This window comes from Caenorhabditis elegans, chromosome II, assembly GCF_000002985.6.
Source record: "Caenorhabditis elegans chromosome II".
NCBI classification, from domain to species: Eukaryota; Metazoa; Nematoda; class Chromadorea; order Rhabditida; family Rhabditidae; genus Caenorhabditis; species Caenorhabditis elegans.
In genome coordinates, this window is record NC_003280.10 from 9,041,414 (window position 1) to 9,062,370 (window position 20,957).

Here is a 20,957-nt window from a genome sequence, read left to right on the forward strand (position 1 = left end):
CGAATTATCATATTTCTGAGATACAACTTCTCAAATTGATTTTGCAGAAAAATAATGTTTGGCTTAAAAAACCGATACAGTATGTAGAAACGAGAATTTTGTAAATACAGTTCATTCGTATATGAAAAAATGAGATAATATTCAGGAAAAGCCTTTTCACTTTTTTGAAAGCAAACGACATGTTTAGCCGAGGCTTTTGAGGAAAGAAAGGCTAAAAAGGGAGAGATGAATGGGAAAAGACACGGAAAGAATGAATGGAATAAAGCAGAAAATTTAAATTTTCGCTAAAACGATGGGAAAATAACACATGTTAGGCCGGAAACAGGAAATCTAAAATGGAACAAGTAGGGGGAAAACACAAGTATTCAGCTCGACCAACGCCTCGAAAATTTTCAAAAAAGGCGGGAAAAAATATTTGAATTCCCCAAGAGGAATTTCACCGCAGCGCGTGCAAAAATGATTGCATTTGCGCGTGACGGTGTTTGCACAAATTACACCGAATGGTCGAGCTGAAAACACGTGGGAAAATAAATAAATAATTTAAAATTAGAAATACACGAGCAAGACATGGGTTTATCTGTATGGCATCGAAATAATCGGTGCGTTGTGATGAAACTATTCTTTGAGCTATGATATCGATGAATGTCATCGGAAATTTCACATAAAACTACAACAAATACATATAAGTAGGAAGCTTAGTTTACTGGGATTGCTCTCTTTGTTCGAATTTTTCAGCTAACATACACACCTTAAATCTATTTCAATTGATAACAATTCAGTCAGCTGAAAATTATTGAACAAAGATGGCAATTCGTCAGGCCGGGAGCAATGCAGCGGTCTATGCAAACATTCCTGAATGACGTGGCGAAACTATAATAGGTAGGAATGAACTAGGAGGCATGAGAGGTGTATAGGATGATTACTGTTGCGAGAGAGAAAAAAAAAATGAAAACAGGTAAAGTGGATAAAAACAATGATGTATGACGGAATGAATTCTTGCACGGGACAAATTGTGAACCTAGTCCTGATATGAGTATTTACAATATGTCATTTCATCCGCGATCATGGTGATGTAACATTTAATTAACTGCGATTCGTGTGGAATATTAAAATATCTTGGGAACTCGGAAAAAAACGTTAAAAGACAACAAAATAGTGAAATGCAGCTAAGAGATCGAATAGAACAAGAAAAAAACAAGATAAAAGTTGGGGAAAAGTGTAATAATTTTGGAACACCGATCAATGGCAATTGCCGACAAGAAGACCATAAGAGTTGCGAAAATAACCTTTTTTTCCAGATTCTCTTCACATTTTCTTCGAGTTTCCAAGATCGAAAATTTTCATGCTTCGAAAGAGAGCGCTTTACTTCTCGTTGTCTTCTGCTCCGGGATTTTCGGATAATGCTATCATGCTGATATCTTCTTCTGAGGAATCGACACTCAGAACTTCTTCCAATGAAGGTTGCTCTGTCATTTCAAGGCTTGCAGCAGACAAATTAGCTTTAAGATCTTCTTCCAAATTAATTTCCTTCGTTTCAATCACTCGGGCTGTGGCGCAAGCACTTGGAACAGCAGACCTGTAACGGAAAATGTATTTTTTGAAATACCAGAGTTCTCTGTTGTGAAGATAACCTAAAACGTACCTTGTCAGATCAGTGGAGTTTGTGGCTCTCTTGAGGAGCTGTGGTCCGATCATTACTTCATCACTTTCATCCATTGGTTCATCACTGTCAATGTCATTTTCGGCATATGACATTTTGAATATTGAACGGAACCGTTTGCTACATCTCAGGAGAACAGCACGGAGTCTAAAAATTAAGATATTAATAAAATAATCACTATTTAAGATCTTACTCTGGATGCTTAATGATTCGAATGTTAAATAATGCTTCATTCATTTTACGGTATTTGGTATAATCCGTTTCTTTCCACTCCAACATCACTGGCAAAACCCCTGGTTCAACTGTATCGTCATCTTCTGCAATTCCGACCCACATCAAGTTCTTCAGAAGGCAGGCTCCAAGAGAAGAGAGATCAACACGAACCAAACGTTGAGCAAGCTAAAAATTTTTTTGGAAGTTATATTATTAGTTTTAAGAGTTGAACTTACATCAATGAAAAAGTCAATCACGTGACTCCAATGTTCAATACTAGTGAACATATATTGTACATCTTTCAAGAACGCCTAAAAATAAAATAACATGATCTGATACTGTATGAGCTACGGTACCTTGAGAAGAATTTGGCAAGCATTGAAAATGTACTCTTGGGCAGCATCTGGAACTTCAGATCTCACGATCAATTGAATCTGACGAACGTAGCAAAGAACAATCCGGCTGTGTAAGGATTTCTCATCGTTTACAGACTTTCCTTCGGTTGTTTCATGTTCTTCACGAGATGCACAGTATAACGCCAATGACTCATTCATGAACTTGCCCTGTGTTGTCATTCTGAAATATAAATTTAATATAGTAATTCTTCGAATAACGATATCTTACAAAAGATGACGATAATGAAGATGAGGATCGATTATGTGCAACAAGCTTCGGTTCATCGTGTCGAGAAGAAGTTCAAAGTAAAGACCAGGCAAGTATGGCCACAAACCGAGCCCTTTGATGCGATCCTCAGAGAAACGAAGGCGACAGAACACCTAAAAAATTTATCGAATTTTTGTTTCGTTCGGGAACTCTAATAAATACCGTAGAATAATCTTCCCATAGGAATTCACCAACAAGTTGGAGAGCATTGCATACGTGAAGAACGCTTTTTCCAAATTCGTTTAGCCTTGAGATCATGTATAACATTTCGACTAAAGATCTCGAATAATGGCGACCGGATCCTTCCATTCGATGAATACGGAATCTAAAAAAATTATTTTCAGTCTCTGAAAGAGCCACAGAGCAACTTACGGTAGAACTTGAACTATTCTTCTGACGATGTTGAGCTGGAAATGACTGTTTAAAAAATGCATTGCGTCAAGAAGACTCACGCGTTGAGAACGTGCTTTTGAAAGATCCACAGGTAACATTGGCTTCAATTGTGGTGGACGTGATTGATTCATTACAAGTTGTGATACGAGAGCCATCGGGCTTGGACGCATCATGTCTTGTCTAAACATTTCCTCGGTTTCTGAATCTTCATCTTCCAAATCATCATCCTCGTCGTCCTCATCATCTTCCTCGTCATCGTCATCGAGATCAGTTGAGTCTGGGCTTGGCTCCATCATATTTTCATCTTTGTTTCCATTTTCAAGAACCCAAAGACGAAGTGCAGATCTCATGCAATGCCAAAATGAAGCTCTGATATCATGCTCCGTCGTTTCGAGCATTCTTGTTAACATTTCCGAGTTATTAGCTTCCAAAGACTTGAAGAAGAACATTTTGTTATCTGGATGACGCAGAAGCAGCAGCCTTATCAAGTCGGTTGCAGCACGTGGGAAGTTTTTCGGACGATGCTCGTCAAACATCATCCATGCAACTCGGATGATGTAGGATGCGATATACTCAAATGCCAACTTGAAGAAATCCGCCTTGTCGAGATCAGTGACCGTATATTCAACTGTTTCTTCTCTTTTCAGTAAAGGCAACAGAGAATTAATGTAGATCTGATACAGATCGAACGAAAAGAAATCACGATCATCCAGGAACTTGCAATAATCGTCATTCAGGAATTTCTTCATTTTTAAATCCATCGAGTTGAACATTCGAATCCGAAGTTTTCTTGCTTCACTCATATCTTTCTTCAATGCATCCTGTACGGCTTTCATTTTATCTTCTCCGTCATCCATGATCTCATCACTTCTGAAAATGATATTGTAAAAATTTGATACTCCATTATAGAAAACTCACACATCGAAAGTGACTTTAGGTTTTACGTCATTGAGTCTATCAATGATGTGTCGAGGAATCAATGCAGTTGGCTCGTCACGCTTCTTTTCATAAAACAACACATACGCATTCCAATGTCGAACACGCTCATCCAATCCAATGAAGACTGAAATAAAACAATATAAACTGACTACATATTAAAAATTACTTACCGCCTTCTTGAGTAAAAGTACCACCATACCAAAGATCTTCGATATTATTGAATGACATCGGTGAAACGATCATGTCATTGATATGATGCCACTTGTTGTAATGTGGCGAGTCTCTGAACTCCTCTCGACGTTCTTTTATGAATGAATAGTAGTGTCCAGCAGTGGCTATGCCAGAATGTGCTAGAACTCCTACTAATTCATAAATCAAAGGCTTTTGCTGAGAAGGAGTGTCAAAACCAGAAGTGTTTGCGAATGATTGAGAAAGACGCATCGTCGAAGAACGGTGACGACGGAACATTTTCTTCTGTGCTGACTCGAGAGAAGGAGTACTAGCAGACCCGGATCCAAGATTTGGCTTCTCCGCAACACCATTCTTATGTGGAGGCGACGGTGCTTCGTCCGCTTCACCATTTCCGTATAACATCTCGTCGAACAGATCTTGCACATGCTCATCAGGAACGTGCCTTGATGTTGTCATATATGGAGTCATATCGATTTCAAATGGGAACCGGAACAATTGGTTATCTTTTCGAATCATGTTATTAACAAGGTCATAGGTGAATCTCTTCAGCTGGATGGTCATTGTACTTGGCAACTCGAGGAATGAGGTTCGATTCAACGTAGTTTTCTTCTCGTCACACTTCTCGCAGTGATAAGCATTTTCACCTTCCATAACATGTGCGGCCAAGAAGTTTTCTAAAGCTTCTTCAAGATTATCCCCACTAAGGGCCAACGAAATGCAATTGAATTCTTCATCTGGACTTTTGTATCGATGCCAACATCCATAACAAATCTTTTCGTAGCTGTACTTTCCAAAGAAACGATTTTGAAACAAGGGGGGCAGTTCCAACTTTTTGAGGACATTGTCACATTTGTCTAGAAGTATACTGTAGAAGTCGATGGCATCGTGATGTTGTTTTGTGTTGAGTGGCATATCTGGTTCGAAACGAAACTCTTTCCAAAGACCTTCCGGTACGATGGCTTGGCATTGAGCAAAGTTCAGTTGAGCAAATACACGTTGCAGCTCGCAGAGCAAGGCCCTAAAAATTTATGTTAAATAAAATATAAATTCTTGAATTACTTACGCTGTGTTATCTCCCCATCGCAGTTGAGGATCAATGTTCTGCAGTGCGATCAATTCCCTTGAGAGACCAGGAACGTGAACAAGTTGTTGAATCATTGCATTCATATAGCAAGTACCACCATCATTTTTCATTCCAACTTTGTCGAATTGCCGTCCACGGATAATCGGTCGATAGGATGGATCATAAGTCTTCTGAGCGATCATAAACTTACTCCACATATTCAGAAGTTGGTGAGAGTTTTTATAACTACGTTCACAGAATGCGTTGAGCGTTTGGATTGCAGCTTCTCTTGCTTGATATTCCCAGCGAATGGATTCTTCTTCGAACATACTATCCTCAATGTCTGGAAGTTCTGGAAACAAAAAGTCGTTGATGATAGCATCAATAAACGCTTTTGAGCAATCTTCGATATCAGATTGACTGCAGTACGGTAATAGGCAGCTGATCATTCGCATCTTTGCAGCCGCATATATATTTTCCGTGAGAGCGAGATCGTTGTTCGTCGTACAGAACCTTGGTTTGAACCCCAACAGACTTTTGATCTGATCTCGAATGATTTCAATTGGCTTGTGTCCAAGTTGTGACCAGTCAATATCCTTCTGATCCTCACGACATCTTCGTGGACTTTCGAAGTAGAATATCTCGACAACCGTCTGAACGATCCCGTCACAATGTTGTCTTTGTCTGCGTTGGAGCTCATTTAAATCAGATGTGAAACCATCATGAAGTGGGAGAGACATGAACATTTCGAGGAGCATTTTCAATGAGACACATGTAATCTCGAAACTATCCTTTCCTATTTTGACAATATTTTCTTGCACATACTTCCGATATGCTTCTTGTTGAGAATTCACGAGAACATCCTGATAGAATTGCACCCAACTATTATTCAGAAACAATGTTTCAAGAAGTGGCGCGGCGATGTCACCGTGTGATCCAACCCATTCCCTAACCATGTGGCGAATAAGCGAGAAAGCTTTTTTGACAATGATAAGACGACACTCATCTCCCCCTGAAATTAAATTTGTTACTGACGATATTTTTTTTTGAAAAATATGTTCTTACATCTTTCTCCTTTTACAACTGCTCGTATTAAATCACTGGCTGTTTCTCTCGTTTTTTTTCCCTTATTCTGATTTGTTTCCGCAAACGGTTCAATTTCGCTCGTCAACAAACTCTCTGTAGCCACGTGAATCCATTGAAAGTTTCGAATGCTCTCTAGGAATGCAATCAAATCCGGAAGATCCCATCGCTGCATGAATGATGTTATAATTTTGATATACGAACTGAAAAGTCTTTCACTTTGAATAGTATCGCTTTGTTCTTCACAATAAACTTACGACTTGAACTGAACAACAGAACCGGATGAAGAATATGCTGGGTTATTCTGGTTATCAACACATGGTGGTGGCATAATCTGCTGTTTTGTCAACGCGTAGTCCATAGGTTGATCTATTGAACGTGGTGTCTGGCGGCTTTGGAGCATTCTTTCACAAGTCTTTCTCATTTCTTCACGAATTCGGAACTCGTTACGAATCATCTTGATGAACGTGTTACGGCCGGTATAAACACTCCGAATGATTTGGATAATACGTTCAAAAATTGAATGTCGGTCACCAGGTGAGCATTTGTTCAGGGGAATCACGTTAGGTTTCGTTAAAACACCGTCTGTCAGATTTTTTATCACATCAATTTCTAAAAGAGCATTCGTCAATTCAGTGGCATCTTCGGTGGCTTGTGCTGTGAGTCGAGTTGGAGCTACTACAGAACTGATGGCTTCAAGAGCGTAAAGCATTCGGCCCGGTTCCATTGGAGTCATGTATTCTGCGCACATGTTATTGATCTTTATGGTCAAGGGCTCATCTTCGTCGTCGTCCATATCACCCTAAAAACTGAGAACACTTCAAAGCTTAGAATCTTCAATTAACTTACAAAAGTAATCTGCTTCAGAATTGATGGTTGAGTTGGGAGCAGCAGCAACAGCCTTCGAACTGATGCTCGGATATACTTGTCACCATTGGAAGCAAGTTCATGTAAAAGATCATAAAAATTGCATTTTGAGATGATAGACATTGGCAGGAAATCTTCTCGCAGTGCCTTCTTCTGACTATATTGATGATTCTGGAGATCAGATCTTCGGTTAGATGATTTCCTGTAACTGAACACCAAAATTATTCTGTATACAATTTATTCGCCTTACTTTGGTTTTACCAATATACGAAGCTTTTCAGACAGGAATACAGAATCCGTCTCCGAAGCAAGTTTCACGCTTTGCAGTGTGAGGAAATCATAACGAAGATTGGCTTCACCCATCGTCAGATCATCTTCTCTTTTGTGCACAGTGAACTCGGTCATTCCCTCGTGGAAGTGAAGGCGTTTCGCAATACGAACTTTGAACTCTCCGACTGTTGTACTCGAATCACAAATCAACGTTTTCCAGGCATTCAAGCCACACTGGAAATACTACAATCCATCAATTACTGGATCTGTATTACATGTGAACTTACGTCAATGTCATCATCATCGTTTTTCAACTCAATGTTGAAAGTGACTGCATGGCCTGATATCGAAGAACCGTGACTTGGATTTTCACGAATCATCTGGAATAGTTTGAAATTAATATAATACAACGCAGTTTATTTTCAAGTTTGTAGGCAATGTATCTCACATAAATTTAGGTTAGAGATTAAAAGAAATGTCAAAAAATCTTGATTTTTGATTGGTTTGATTACTGTAGCGTCTTAGAGAAACGTTGTAAATAGTAAAGTTTTATGAAATTAGGCATAATTCTTGTACTCACATGATTTTTCTCGTTTCCCAATTCTACAAATCGAGTCATGAATCGAACAAGTCTGTTAAGAGCCCTGACAATCGTCTCAGTGAGCATTCCATCAAGTGGTACATCATGTTGCTTGATCTCATCCTCATTCATAGTCAATTCTGTGGTGTCATATGAAATTTCGGTGAGTGGCTTTCCACTTCTTTTGTACAACTCGCTGCAAATTTATAATAAACTTCAATTATTTTATTACTATTATCAATACCTCTTCAACTTCTCAACATAAAAACTAAAAACGGAGAGAAAACTGTAGGTGTGATGGCGTACGGAGTATGGCGATTCGACCAACACTAAATCTGTACGAAATTAATTTACCAAACGTCACAACATTTTGCTCACCTCTTTCACAGAACGTTTCCATGCATTTCTCAACAACATCGTCGAATTGATTGAATAAAATCAATTTCCAGACGAACAGTTTGCATTCGTTGTCCTTCTGAAGCTAGGTTACTGTCGAATACAAATTTCCTCAGCGAATCACAAACCTTTACTATAAACGATTCAACTGGCCGAGACTCTTCATTGCTGAGAATTGGAAGTTCCTCCCAGTACTTACAAAAACATCGAAGTCCAGTTATTTGCAATGTGAAAATGTCCATGCCACACAAATGAGTAATGATTGCCCTTGACGTTTCCGGACGCATCAGAACCATTCTCACCTCAAACAAGAATCCGAAAATTTCAGTTTTTTCTTGCGGTTTGGAGTCAGATTGTTCGATGAAGATCTTGAACAATCTTTGAACATATTCTACATCAACTATGGATGCATCAACATCATGAAGCCACTTTAGAAGTCGGAGAGTATTTTGGAGAACGAATCCGTAATCAGTGCATCCATAAACACTTGTGGTGAGGATGTTATCAACATGATGACTTCCGAAAACATCATTTGTTGCTGAAATTGTTATACTTACTCAAATATTTGTAATATTAAAATTGCTTACATTCAAAAACAGCGTTTGACTGAGAATCTTGGTTAGCATTCAGTGAGGCCTCGAAACGCTCGTGAGCCACGTGACGAATATTTTCTAAGCGATCGAGAAGGGGATCCGCCAGTTTTCGTTCTCTCAAGCTTGCTTTCAATTCATTGACTCTGGACAGAGTTTCATCTGAAATATAGTATAAAATAAATAAATCCCGTAGTTCATTATTCATACCTCCATGCGTTGATCTTTTCGGTGTAAACGTACGCTTCAACTTGTCAAGCATAATGAACAAATACACTACAGTAATCTCGTTGAAACCTTCATCTACATTTAATCCGTCCATCATGTTTGTTAAGAACGAATCTCTTTCCGATTTGTCGAACATCATGCCCAACAGATCACAATGCTTCTTCATTCCATGTTCAATTGCTTTGAACGAACCACATCTTGGTGGGCCACGAGCGATATGAATCAGTTCCCAGATGACGTTACAGATTTTTAATTTGCACTCGTCATCGCGATCTTTTTGAATTGCAATTGTATACGAAAAGTTGAAAATAGGTTCGTAGAGACGAGTTTCGCGGCTCCGGAAGCTTTTTTTGAAAAGCTCAATAAGCCACTCAATTTGCTCATTGTTCACTGATTTTGAGATGAACTCCATAATTTTATTGAAGTTATCCACACTTACTCCCATTCTTCCTTTTCGCAAAGACCAAACAAATTTCAAATCGTCAAATGTCAGCTCAGGTGTCATATACTGTAATATTGGTTGAATTCTTTCAACATACACCACATGATCCATGTTTCCGGTAAGCACAATTTGAAGAACTTTGTTCTCCTCGAGCCACTTTTTGAAAAATTCCTCGTTAACATGAGATTTGGGGCGAGTGATAGTCATTCCTCCTGTTCTGTGAAACCGATCAGCGATCGTTCCTAGTTCCTCAAGAGCATGCAATATACTTTCCATTTGAGGGCATTTTATCCATTTTCGAAGATAATTGAGACGTGCAGACTGCGTTGTTGTAGCTACTTCAAGCCCGAACCGATCGCACAAAATCACAATTTCTTGGAGAAGATCAAGTCCTTGTCTACGAATAAGAGCATCACGGACTTCTTTGTCATTGACAATTCGAAAACGATCAAGAGATTTCGAAATCCAAGTTTCTAGTTTACATAGAAATAAATCGTTTCCACGATGCATGAAGTTGCTAAAAATGTTGAGAGCCCGGAGGAGACATTGGAGATCAAGAAGAGTTACTTCAGATGTATCTTCATCGCCGATTGCATCGACTTTTTCATCAATCATAGGAATAAGTGCGTCAACAAAGACGTCCGCCAGATATGCATAAATACGTTTGTACTCGAGTCTTTCAAGCCGTTCCAGGTCGATATATTTCAATGGTGGGAATTCGCGTTCTCTATAAAAAAAAATTAATTTAGTATTTTCAAGTAGTTCTGTTTTTACAATACTTAATTAAATTCTAAACGCTATAATAAACACAAAATACTTACGGGAGATCAATGTACTGCACTCCTTGGATGAAAAACTTGTTACGAAAGTTAAACATTTCGTCAATGGCAAGAACTGTTTTGACGCTGCTCGGTGTGATAGTTAGACGGGCGCAGAGCATCGGTGTAATAGCAATATAAAACTGTTCGATGGCATGTGCTTCTGGTTCTCCAATGTACGGTGGCTGCAATTCGAGGAGCTGCCGTAACAACTCAAAACCAGGTCGCACGTCGCTACAATTTACATGACGCCCAATTATAAATGACATAAACTCGTCTACGAAGTTGAGAACCTCCGACATTCTCTCGTGTTTTCCACTTCGAAGGATGTTGGTGGCCACCTGAAAATTACATTTTTATCAAAGCAAGTCATCAAAAACTTACAATCAATCGTCGATGCAGTGTTCCATTCTGATGAAAAATGACATATTTATGATTATTTTCCAGAATTGTTTTTATTCTGGCCATTGATGCATCATCCCACACTGTTCTCATTTCTTCGGCGACGTCCTCTTCATCACTCTCCACAAATTGATTTCGTACCAAATCATTGAGAGGATATTTTGATTTTTCGACAGAAGAAGATGCAGTTATTGGCGCTGAATCCAGACCACTGATCTCACGTGTCAAATACTGAATTGCTTTTTCAACGTCATTGTTAGACAATCTCAACGCTGTATCAATTTCCTCGGATTTGAATCTGTAAGATGAGAGACACTAGAAGTTAGACCAAGGAATTATTTTTAAACCCCATTGTGATTAGCATATCTTGATTATCTTGATACTGTTGAGATACATCAGGAACTGCCGTTGCCTCACTCGTTGATTGAACCCAGAGATCGATACCTTCTGTGCAGATTTTCTGGAAAAAATTTGTTTTTTTGAAAAGAAAATAATAATTCTAAATGGAGACGCTCGTTATTTTCCGCAGCATTGGAGAGAAATATCGTTAATTACAAGGTTCGTTTGCCTCTACTATTTCAATTTGCTTTGAAAAATAAATATTTCAGCAAAGACACTAATATTTAACTTGTGGGACTTGTGAGAATTTTATCTCGAAGAGAAATGTTTTAGTGCAAAATATATCAGTCAACAAAGCGGTTCCTTCCGTTTTATTCTATTATCATGTAATTCATTGAGAATTAATGTGCTTTCGAAATGTCTCATCGCGTTTTTTTTGTCTCTTTTCCTAAGAAACAGAGCAACACTAAGCTTCCCTCACTCTGGTTTCCATAACAACCAACCTTCGCAGGATTATCTCCCCATGACGACTGATTCGCTGTTGCTGGGCTCGCCGATCTCTTGCGCGGCCCCTCATCACCGGATTCATTGTTTGAGACATTCAGCGGCGCTGTGTCTCCGTCGATCGGCGAATTTGCCGATTCACCGGCTGGCATATCCAGATCAACAGAATCTGATTCTGAAGCTGAAAATAAAACAATTAAAATTATAATACCTCGATATTTTCTCACCTGGAGTAACCGGACTTCGGGCAGCGTCGCCCCGGTCCGATTCCAACCCGTCTTTGTCTAGAATGATTGCAGCTTGGCGGCAACCAATATTACAATTGTGCCACTCTTTACTACCTGCAACAAAATATCATGTTCATCTTTATAATTGAGCACACGACAAAGATTGAAAGGAAATAAAGTTGCGACTTCACGAAACGATGCGTTTCTTGCGTTTCTTCAAGAAAACATGTTTTTCTCGTTATTTTTACCTTTCCAGAATAGCTTATCATTTAACGAAATTTGAAATGAAACGGAAAATTTTCAAAAGACTATATCATGTGCCGAAACATCATGGCAGTCTTCTACGGTCTATTGACTCACGTTTGCAGTGTACCCGCAACATCTTCAAAATGGTGACGAAAGGCGCAGTTGCTCATTATTTGGTCGGGTTGGCTGCGCGTTAAATGAAGAAATAAGATGAGATTTTCATGGTAATTAACATAAAAACAATGGCTTCGGAATGTCGTAAAACTTACTTTCAGTCAAAAAAATGGTGAAATGGGTATTTCTAGACAGGATTGTTAGATTAAGCTTAATTGAAAAGAAGAGAAAGTGCAGGTGCGTCTTTGTTCATCTCATAATTGCGGCTAATCCGTCAGTGCTCATTAAATGAAGTGAATAAGACACAGCTACCCATGTTTCCTGTGGTAATAGAATGTCTATTCGCATAAAAGACTTCAGCTTTCCGAACAAGGTAGACATATAAATACATAATCTTGCAAGCTCACACTTGAAAATTTCAATAAAACTACAATATAATAATTTTCGAAACATTTTTTACCAATGTAGAACGAGAAAAGCAAGAGAAGAGGACGCATTGTTGTGAGCTAGCTGTCAAATAACATATTACTAGTTACTAGATATAAAGAAATATCGATCTAGATCAGCCATAGCTGGAATCAATGTCGGAGGGGAGTTTCCCAGAGACCCAAGACCGATGCACACTGGTTTATACATTGGCTGCGTGCCAAAAAGTGTGACTGCTCGTTGGTTTGATGACTGACTATCCTGTTCTCAGTTCGAACCATTTTTTTTTTAAAGCCGACACAAAATTGTGCTCGAAACACGAGGCATTGCACGGACCATAATGCGCATAATATTTTTTTTACCGTTTCTAGTTTCAAACTGAACATGCGAAAAAACTAGAGCTTGAGGAATGTTATTGAAAATGATATTGTAGGTGGATATAGAGTAAAAAATACAGTACAAAAATGTGATCTCCCGCTAAATATTATCTAGGAAAACAAGGTTTTGCAGGAATATGTTTCGAAAAGCTATTTATGACGTTTCCCACCTCATTCTTCGTGCTTTTCTTACATTTTACGAACTATAATTGAAAGCGGATCATGTAAAATTAAATTGAAACATGATAAAATGAGCAATAAGCGATATGAAAACAGGAAAAACAAGCACAAAAAACATTTGCCGCAACACAAACTTTCAGTCCGCAAACACCGTCACGCACGAATGCAGAATTTTCGTTTTTCAAATTTCCGCAGACACCATCACGTCAGATTGCACAGAAATGTTCGTTTTTCGGATTCGTTCCAATCGAATTAAAATTTCCTTCAAGTTTTTACTCTTATTATCGAATTGAACTGCTAAAATTTGCTTTCACAGTATACTATAGTTCCCTGTAGTGTGTTAAAGTTTCAGAATGGCTTCCTATCTCCCTTCCGAATGGCAAGATGACTTGAAAATGAATGGGTTAATGTCTGTGATGAAAGTAAGTCAATTAAAACACCTGTTTAAAAAGTAATAGTGTTCTGAATATAAATTTATATTCCATCAGAGATATTAAAACAAAACATTTATCGTTGATCAAAATTTCTAATCACTAAGAATTCTTTCAGGAACGCCATGTAAATAAAGTAGACTACGACAGAAAACTTCGTTTCTGGACAGACGCTATCTACGGAAGCTGCATTGGAGAGAAAAATGCTACATTTAATCTGCTGGAACTGAAAAAGAGATTCAGACGAAATGATCGTGTTCCGGCCAGTCTAGATGTTATTCTGGATCATTTAAAAAAGTTAGATTTTTTTCATTCAAAGACGTTCTTCCTATTATATTGATATTTATTACAGAAAAGGTGATGTTATCACTATCGGTGAATGGAGAGATCGTCACTCCAGTTGGGTCGGATGGGGATTTTCAAAAACAAAAGGATGGATGTTCGGAGCATCTTCTGATTCAGAACAGCTACTTCATTTACCGACAATCAAAAAACTTGGCCAGGAAATTCTCGACATTTATAACGAAGAATTACGATCTGAAATTGACTGCACAGGAGAAGTTGTCACCTACAATGAAATGTTCGATAGGGCGAGCAACATAATTTCAAAAATTGAAACATTCGACATTGTTCTCGAGCATCTCAATGATATTGGAGAATTAACCGTTGGGACAACTAGAAATGGAGAGAAAGTGCTCAAGTTCAAAGATAATGGTAGTGAGGATCCTGTAAAATTCACTGAAGCAGACGCCAGTGTCGTTGATATCCGGAAAGCAATGAATAAGTTGGATCGAGAGATTCAACAACTTGAACAGAAAGTTAAGAAGTATGACGAACAGTGCCGAGCTTGCTTGCGGACAGGCGACAAAGGACGTGCTCAGAACTTCCTTCGACAGAGAAAGCGTGCCGAAAAAGACATCGCTGACAAAGATGTTCAGTATCAGAAACTGCTCACAATGCTTCATCAAATTTCTTCTGCAAAAAACAACAAGGACGTTCTGCAGGCCTATAAATCTGGAACTGCTGCTTTCAAAGCAACATTGGCGAGGCAAGGATTGTCTCCTGATAAAATACACGAGACGATGGACGATGTCGTTAATTCAATGGACGAGTACAAGGAAATCGAAGAAGCAATTTCGTCTCCGTTTGTTAATGCTAATGGATTTAATGATGCCGACTTAGAGCAGGAGTTGGAAGATCTTATCAGTGACAACAAGGTATTTTTAGTACGAACCACAATCATTAAAAAGTTCGTTGTTTTACAGAAAAATGAGTCAGTGCATCTCCCAGAAGCTCCAACCAACAGATTCGGACTTTTCGACAAAGAAGTAACGCCAGAAGAGGATCAATTGGAAAAACGCCTAGCTAGACTCAGACAAGCTATTTGATTCCTTCCATATTATAAATATTTTGCTCTTTTTCATACTTTGAAAATAAAAACGTTTTTCAAAACAAGTTTATAACAAGATCAACAAATTTACTCCGACTCTTCAGTGCGAAGACGAGCGTTTCCGTTCGTCAGCTTGATGTTCAACTGAGCGGCGCGCTCGACGATTCCCTTGCGGCTCTTGGCGGAGACTCCATGTCCGATCTCTCCGATGTACTTGTAGGACTGCATGAGGAGCATGTCCAAATCCTATAAGATTCAAATTTTAAATAACATCAAAAATGTTCATTAAAACTAACCTTAACATTTTGGACGAGAACCTTCTTGTATCCGTTTGGAAGGACGAAGCGGGTTCTTCTGTCGGATCCGTGACCGATGGTTGGCATGGCACGCATACCACGGAAGCGTCTGCGGACACGGTTATCAATTCCCTTTGGCTTACGCCAGCTTGGGGCTACACGACGGTATCTAAAAAAAATTGTATGATTTTGATGTTTGTTAGCATCCATTATTTCTCTGCTTTTCAATTCTAATGAGTAGGTGCTTCAAAAATTATTTACCTGTCGGACTCATGTCTCTTGAACTTGGTGAGCTTCTTCTTGACGACCTTGACCTTGGTTCCGGAAACGTGCACCATTTTACCCGAAAAGAACGAAAATTAAACCACATTTTCAACGACTTTAGCGGATAAAAACAGAGAGATCAATTGAACGCTTAAAAATCAATATGTGAGAACCAAACATTGTGAATACTAGAGAGACTAGCGATAAATTTGCAGTGAATATAAATTTTCCGAAAAAATAATTATCTTGTCCTACTATTGATCGAATTGAAAAATTTGAGGGAGTTTCAGCAGAATTAATGAGTTTTTATCAAAATTTGGAGAATTAATTGGGGAAAAACGAGCAACAAGTCATCAAAAAGTTAGAAAAAAGCGAAAAGATCCCAAAAAAGAATGCAAAAATTGCCAATTTCGCTGCTGAGAAGGTCGTTGGCTGAGTATTCAACGTTTTGTGTGGTGCGCTAGAGCGCACTTGATGCCTCCCACTTTTCTGCAAAAATCCGTGAGTTGTTTTCAGCAGCCGATTAATTGCAATTTAAAACATTTCAGCGATGAGGAAACATTTATAATGTTAAAAATACTTAAAAAATAAAAATGTTCATAATAAAATTAGTATAATTCTTCCCACCAGGGAGTAGGAATACTTTTAAGAGAATACCAGATTTAAAAAGAAATAATTATTCTGAATCGTAAATTTTGAAAGGCTTTTTTTAGAATGTGCAAAAAGCGAAACATCACAAAAAACTTGTCCAACGGGAGTTTTGGGGCTCCAAAACCTGGTAAAAATTATCTATGTCTATCTAATTTTAAATTAGCGCGCAAATTCTTTTACTCCTCTCGGACAATCACACGTACTCCTCTCGGACAAGCAGTACTGTAATTAAATAGTTGATTTTCAGAAAGTTCAGACGATTTTTCATTTTTTAATAAACTTATGCATTTTAATAAACTTATTCGTGTTCATTTATCAAAAAAAAATTTAAATTGCAATCATATGTATTTTATCAATGATAAAATTGAAACAAAACCAAATATTTCGATCATATCCTGGAGGATATAACCCGTTAAAATTTAAAACTCTAAAAATTTGGCAATCTACCAGAACTCAAAATTTCCAACCGAAGTTTTTGTAATTTACCAATTTTTTCTTCATTTTTCAAAACTTAGGGTCGGGGGTCAGATAGCTCATATATGATCAGTCGGTAGTGGTGGCCGCTAGCAATCTGGAGGTCACGAGTTCAAGTTCGGCCTCACCCTCTAGGTTCACCCAGCCTCTATTAATAGATTTATTGGGAAGTGGAGCAATCCACGACTGTATTATCGGCCACAGTCCCCGGCTAGGACGTGGCTTAAATTACAGCCCAGAGGGATCACCACCAGGCAGTGTACCTGAATCCCAGATCCGCAGTGCATAGATCGTCCTTTAATCCTTTAATCAGCCAAGGTTTTGGTAAATTGTAAAATTAAAAATGTTTGGACAATGTTTTGTGAATTACCAATTTTTTGATCTTTTAAAACTAAAGTGGTAAAAACGGAGTTAAAAACTCAATTAATTACAAAATATTTTCCAGTTTTCGAGCTTTTGGCAAAATCAATCCCGAAACTGATTTTGGGATTCGAAACCACTGAACCGTCTGAACCAATTTTTTTCGGTTAAAAAAATTCCTATCGGATCAACTTAATTGTGATGTAGCCCAAGTGGTGAAGTTGCATTAATACTCTTAAAACAATCCAAAATCATCAAATATGATTATAAAACACCACAAAAAAAATTAGATTTTTGAAAACTTAAAGGTGGAATCTGTGAAATATTTTTATTTGTCTCCAAATTTGCCCCTGATTCCGAATATCGATGTGAAAAAATTTTAAAAAATTCCCAGATTTCTGTACCCCACCTTTAAAAAGAAAAGCAAAGATTTGGTAAATTGCCAATTTTTCTAATTTTTCGTAACGTTCAACCAAAGATTTGCTTAATTGCCAAATTTTTGGAAAATTAGCTTCCAAAACTATGAGGACTGAACACTTTTTATTTGCAAAAATACCAAACTAAAGAAATAGTTTCTAATAACTTCTCAGCTGAAGCTTCTTCATCTTCAATGAAATATCCCCAAAAGTGACGGTCACCTTTAATAAAAAATTTTGGTAATCCAAATCCTGATTAACTGTTTTTGAAAGAAAGAGCCCATCTGCTAGGTAGCATGTCCGAATTGGTTACTTGCGGAAGACATGAATGGACAGATGCTCTAGAAAACATCTGCTTGCTTTATGTAACTGCCATAGTAGCGACTTTACTAATAAGAACACCTGTGGACCATCGAATGCAATTGAATCCTTTTTTTGAGTACTTAATTGTATAAATGTAATGTTAGATGTAGACATTTTTACTTTTCTTCAAATTTTTATTGACTTTTTTGTAATGAAGAAAAGGTAGTACAACCGAATCAGCATTTAAAAATAAAATACAATGTGAGAAAATGGATGAGAAAATAAGAAAAAAAAATAATTTAAGGCCTTTTCACAGACTACTCTTTTCAAAAACTATCATAGAGAAAGATAAATGAAAAAGAGATGGAGAGGATCAGGGAAGAAGGCTCAAAAACAGTTAAAAAATTAGGGTGGCAGACACCAAAACGGGAAGGAGAACGAACAATTTCTTTCAAGAAACAGGTACATAGGATGTTCAACAATTAAAAGAAAAATGAAGAGGTTTTTTGGGAGTAATTGATTTTGTGACAGATGTTTAGAACTTTAGTTCCCATCGAACAAATTCGACCAAAAAAAGAATGGAGGTTTGGATAAATAAGGAGACAAACTTGAGGAATTGAGATCTATCCCCAAAATAATATTTTAGAGATTTGAATTTTAAAGATTTTTTTGAATGATTGATAGTTGAAGAGGTATTCGATGTATTGCTTAATCGCTCTCCTCGCCTCCTTCAGCTTCCTCTCCATCCTCATCATCACCAGATCCTTCTTCTCCTTCTCCAGCATCAGATCCTTCACCTTCTCCTTCCGACGAATCCTCATCATTTACCTCGTCTTCCTCATCATCAGCATCCTCATCATCTCCTTCCTCCTCTCCTTCAGCATCTTCTGAAACATTAATCATCAGTAACTTATTTCAAAGATACGACTTAGAATTTAAAAAATCATATTTTTATACAACTCTAATCTGTCTCTAATTATCATTTTTATAACTATGCATTCTCTGAATCTTATTTGTTGCTCTGAATGTCTCTGTTGTGGACCTTCTGCCTTTCTTATTCCTGCCTCTCACATCACAGAGCGCAAATCAATCCGCAGCTGCGAGAAAAAGGCCGTCATTCGCAAACGACGACGACGATGTCGCAGCCACCACTCTCACAAAACGCACAGCCCATACAAATTTGCGAGTCAGCAGCAGCCAGCCAGCAACCTCCTTCCTTCCACACACACATCGCTCTCTTCTTCACAGATCGGCCTCTCTTGCATTCGAAACGACGCACGCACAAATACACTCAATTTCGCTCACCGATACACACACGGAGACACACACACACAACAACCAGGCAAGCCAGTCAACCAAGCACGGCTGTTATCTTGGTGCGACGCGGTCGAGGCGATGCGTGCGCTGGACTCCTCGCCTCGTCGTCGCTCCGAATGTCTCACGAACGCTATCTCGGCCGAGGTCGGTCGTCGGTTGACGGCCTCGCAGCAGCAGCACCTCCACCATCACCGTCAAACACATACACGCGTCCACTAACACACACTATCGAAGGATGAGAAAAGAGTGGAATTGGGATGGAATTGACGGATGAGTCTGCTCAATCCGACTTTCATCATATTTCAATCCAAAAGAACTGATTCTGACCTTTGGTGACCTTTTCAGCTGGCTCCTCCTGCAAAAACATCAAATGAAAATTCAGATTTCAAGGACAACTGACAATGCGTCAGTGTTGTATAGACTTGGCACGACGCCAGCGATCTTTCACCGATCTTTCGACTAACCTCGGTCTTTCCATTCTCGATTCTGGCCTCCTTGGTTGGCACGACGTCGTCGTTCTCATCTCCCTTATCAAGGGCTCTCTTCTCTGTTTGTCTCTCTTCAACGGCAGACATGATGATGTGGTGGATGGTGGTTGAGGTTGAAAAAACTGAAATTGAAAGAAATTAGAATTGACATATGAGTAAGTAGGTAAATTATGAAAAAGAAGAAAAACCAAGTTGATTTAGATTTAGACAATGATGGATTACAATGAAAATAAAAAACGAAAGAAAACAGTGGACGGAGTGCATCATGTTGACTTGGCTGCATGCCAAGAAGGTGAGAGATAGAGAGAGTGTCAGGACTTGACCCGCTAAATTCAAATAGAAGGACTACGGTAGAGAACTACCAGTTGTTTGTGATAAGTTTGCTAGAGCTTATAACTGATAAGCTTTGAGATAGTAGATCTTCTAGAAATGCCTTGTGACCTATTGTTGACCACAGGATGGTTAGAGAATCTAGACACTTTAGAGAGGCAACACAACTGAACAAGTTAGATAGAATGAAAGAGGAAATCTAGATGATCTTACCAGTTTACAGTGGAAACATCAAATAAAAATGAAAGATCAAGAGATTGAATGAAAATATGAAAACTAAGGTCCTCTTCTCCACTGCTTGGTGTAGAACTAAGCGAGGAGGGGTTGCCGAGCTCCCCATTTCGGCGCGCGTGGAGGCGGGGTCTCAGTGTGGTCGGCGATTACTCTGCGTGCCTGCCCACCCGGCGGCCGCCTCTTTGCTCTAAGTCTCTTCGTCTAACACGCTATTTCTCGAAAAAAGCGACGTTTACCGTACCTGATGGTCAGAGAAGGATTCAAATGCGCTCTCTATAGGTAATTAACGTAAACAAACCGATTCCGTAGATTTTGGGATCCGTAATAAAACTGAAAATCAGAAAAAATGAAAACTTGGCACAGTGCCAAGAGAGCAGAGAAAAACTCTGGCCCACCCAACACACACTCACACTCACACAACTGCTGTTACTCGGGGCGGCAAAGAAGACGACCAGGCCACAGCCTGCTTGTGTTGTGTGTGAGTGTGTATTTGTTAGTGAGCGAGTTAGTGAGTGACTTTCAAAATCGCTCACCAGAGAGATGTGAGCGCTCAATGCCTGAAGCGAAGTATGTAGAAGGAGAAGAAGAGGAAAATCGGAAGACAAGGATGAGGTGAATTATGAATAGAAAGATGTGCTGCTGTAGGATTGCGCAGGCGTCGAAAATTGCACGTTCAGTGAATCTGGTAGTATGTGTTTGTGTCAATGAAATGATGACGATTCAAGAGTGAAATTTCGAAAGGAAAAGGACGAGGAAAAACGAGAAAAAGAAAAAGAAGAAGAAGACGCATT

General features: G+C 38.7%; 4 protein-coding genes and 6 non-coding genes across 20 annotated transcripts; 5 read left to right on the forward strand and 5 right to left on the reverse strand.

Moving 5' to 3' along the window:
* Window positions 1-96: 96 nt before the first annotated feature.
* On the reverse strand, window positions 97-12,251 carry T24B8.7 (UBA domain-containing protein; the record flags this gene model as incomplete). 8 transcript variants are annotated; one of them, NM_063531.7, is made up of 29 exons in its annotated part: window positions 97-1,576; window positions 1,643-1,807; window positions 1,854-2,059; window positions 2,110-2,184; window positions 2,230-2,449; window positions 2,498-2,649; window positions 2,699-2,861; window positions 2,909-2,943; window positions 2,989-3,799; window positions 3,848-3,992; window positions 4,039-5,078; window positions 5,124-6,135; window positions 6,189-6,409; window positions 6,464-7,008; window positions 7,056-7,281; window positions 7,324-7,586; window positions 7,631-7,723; window positions 7,924-8,119; window positions 8,168-8,258; window positions 8,302-8,398; window positions 8,448-8,857; window positions 8,907-9,071; window positions 9,120-10,306; window positions 10,401-10,738; window positions 10,782-11,097; window positions 11,147-11,259; window positions 11,642-11,823; window positions 11,870-11,983; window positions 12,230-12,251. In NM_063531.7, 29 exons carry the CDS (start codon window positions 12,249-12,251, stop codon window positions 1,363-1,365), a joined length of 8,817 nt encoding a protein of 2,938 aa, NP_495932.4. The 8 variants fall into 8 exon arrangements, with proteins under 8 accessions (NP_495932.4, NP_495931.4, NP_001293495.1 ...); NM_063530.6 differs by having other exon boundaries at window positions 1,363-1,576; window positions 6,189-6,418; window positions 7,056-7,275; window positions 7,324-7,577; window positions 8,302-8,404; NM_001306566.3 differs by lacking the exons at window positions 11,870-11,983; window positions 12,230-12,251 and having other exon boundaries at window positions 1,363-1,576; window positions 11,642-11,794.
* Window positions 12,252-12,850: 599 nt separating this feature from the next.
* Window positions 12,851-12,900, forward strand: T24B8.14. Its single transcript, NR_051502.1, has one exon. It is a non-coding gene; the product is annotated as an Unclassified non-coding RNA T24B8.14 (non-coding RNA).
* On the reverse strand, window positions 12,851-12,900 carry T24B8.12. The gene has a single exon (NR_051503.1). It is a non-coding gene; the product is annotated as an Unclassified non-coding RNA T24B8.12 (non-coding RNA).
* Window positions 12,901-13,558: 658 nt separating this feature from the next.
* On the forward strand, window positions 13,559-15,091 carry chmp-7 (CHMP7 winged helix domain-containing protein). The gene is made up of 4 exons (NM_063532.8): window positions 13,559-13,634; window positions 13,762-13,940; window positions 13,996-14,860; window positions 14,909-15,091. Exons 1-4 carry the CDS (start codon window positions 13,566-13,568, stop codon window positions 15,029-15,031), a joined length of 1,236 nt encoding a protein of 411 aa, NP_495933.1. The 5' UTR covers window positions 13,559-13,565; the 3' UTR covers window positions 15,032-15,091.
* Window positions 15,084-15,672, reverse strand: rpl-32 (60S ribosomal protein L32; the record flags this gene model as incomplete). 2 transcript variants are annotated; one of them, NM_001267265.5, is made up of 3 exons in its annotated part: window positions 15,084-15,279; window positions 15,330-15,498; window positions 15,591-15,672. In NM_001267265.5, the coding sequence occupies 3 exons, from the start codon at window positions 15,665-15,667 to the stop codon at window positions 15,121-15,123; spliced, it is 405 nt and encodes a 134-aa protein (NP_001254194.1). The 2 variants fall into 2 exon arrangements, with proteins under 2 accessions (NP_001254194.1, NP_001254195.1); NM_001267266.3 differs by lacking the exon at window positions 15,591-15,672 and having other exon boundaries at window positions 15,121-15,279; window positions 15,330-15,416.
* A 2,299-nt stretch (window positions 15,673-17,971) lies between these two features.
* Window positions 17,972-19,724, reverse strand: T24B8.3 (Prothymosin alpha; the record flags this gene model as incomplete). 3 transcript variants are annotated; one of them, NM_001381552.4, is made up of 3 exons in its annotated part: window positions 17,972-18,684; window positions 19,442-19,469; window positions 19,579-19,724. In NM_001381552.4, 3 exons carry the CDS (start codon window positions 19,687-19,689, stop codon window positions 18,506-18,508), a joined length of 318 nt encoding a protein of 105 aa, NP_001366757.1. The 3 variants fall into 3 exon arrangements, with proteins under 3 accessions (NP_001366757.1, NP_001367077.1, NP_001367273.1); NM_001381551.2 differs by having other exon boundaries at window positions 17,976-18,681; window positions 19,579-19,689; NM_001381553.1 differs by lacking the exons at window positions 19,442-19,469; window positions 19,579-19,724 and having other exon boundaries at window positions 18,622-18,681.
* On the reverse strand, window positions 18,627-18,647 carry 21ur-14806. The gene has a single exon (NR_051504.1).
* T24B8.22 lies at window positions 19,318-19,399 on the forward strand. Its single transcript, NR_101730.1, has one exon. It is a non-coding gene; the product is annotated as an Unclassified non-coding RNA T24B8.22 (non-coding RNA).
* A 474-nt stretch (window positions 19,725-20,198) lies between the features above and the next one.
* On the forward strand, window positions 20,199-20,420 carry T24B8.10. The gene has a single exon (NR_051505.1). It is a non-coding gene; the product is annotated as an Unclassified non-coding RNA T24B8.10 (non-coding RNA).
* Window positions 20,421-20,568: 148 nt separating this feature from the next.
* On the forward strand, window positions 20,569-20,715 carry T24B8.21. The gene has a single exon (NR_051506.1). It is a non-coding gene; the product is annotated as an Unclassified non-coding RNA T24B8.21 (non-coding RNA).
* The last annotated feature ends 242 nt before the right edge of the window (window positions 20,716-20,957 follow it).

Bases quoted from the DNA above. Each gene is read 5' to 3' on its own strand.
- chmp-7 (NM_063532.8), top strand. From the start codon at position 13,566: ATGGCTTCCTATCTCCCTTCCGAATGGCAAGATGACTTGAAAATGAAT. The intron at 13,635-13,761 runs GTAAGTCAATTA...GAATTCTTTCAG, and splicing joins GGTTAATGTCTGTGATGAAA to GAACGCCATGTAAATAAAGT. The intron at 14,861-14,908 runs GTATTTTTAGTA...GTTGTTTTACAG, and splicing joins ATCTTATCAGTGACAACAAG to AAAAATGAGTCAGTGCATCT.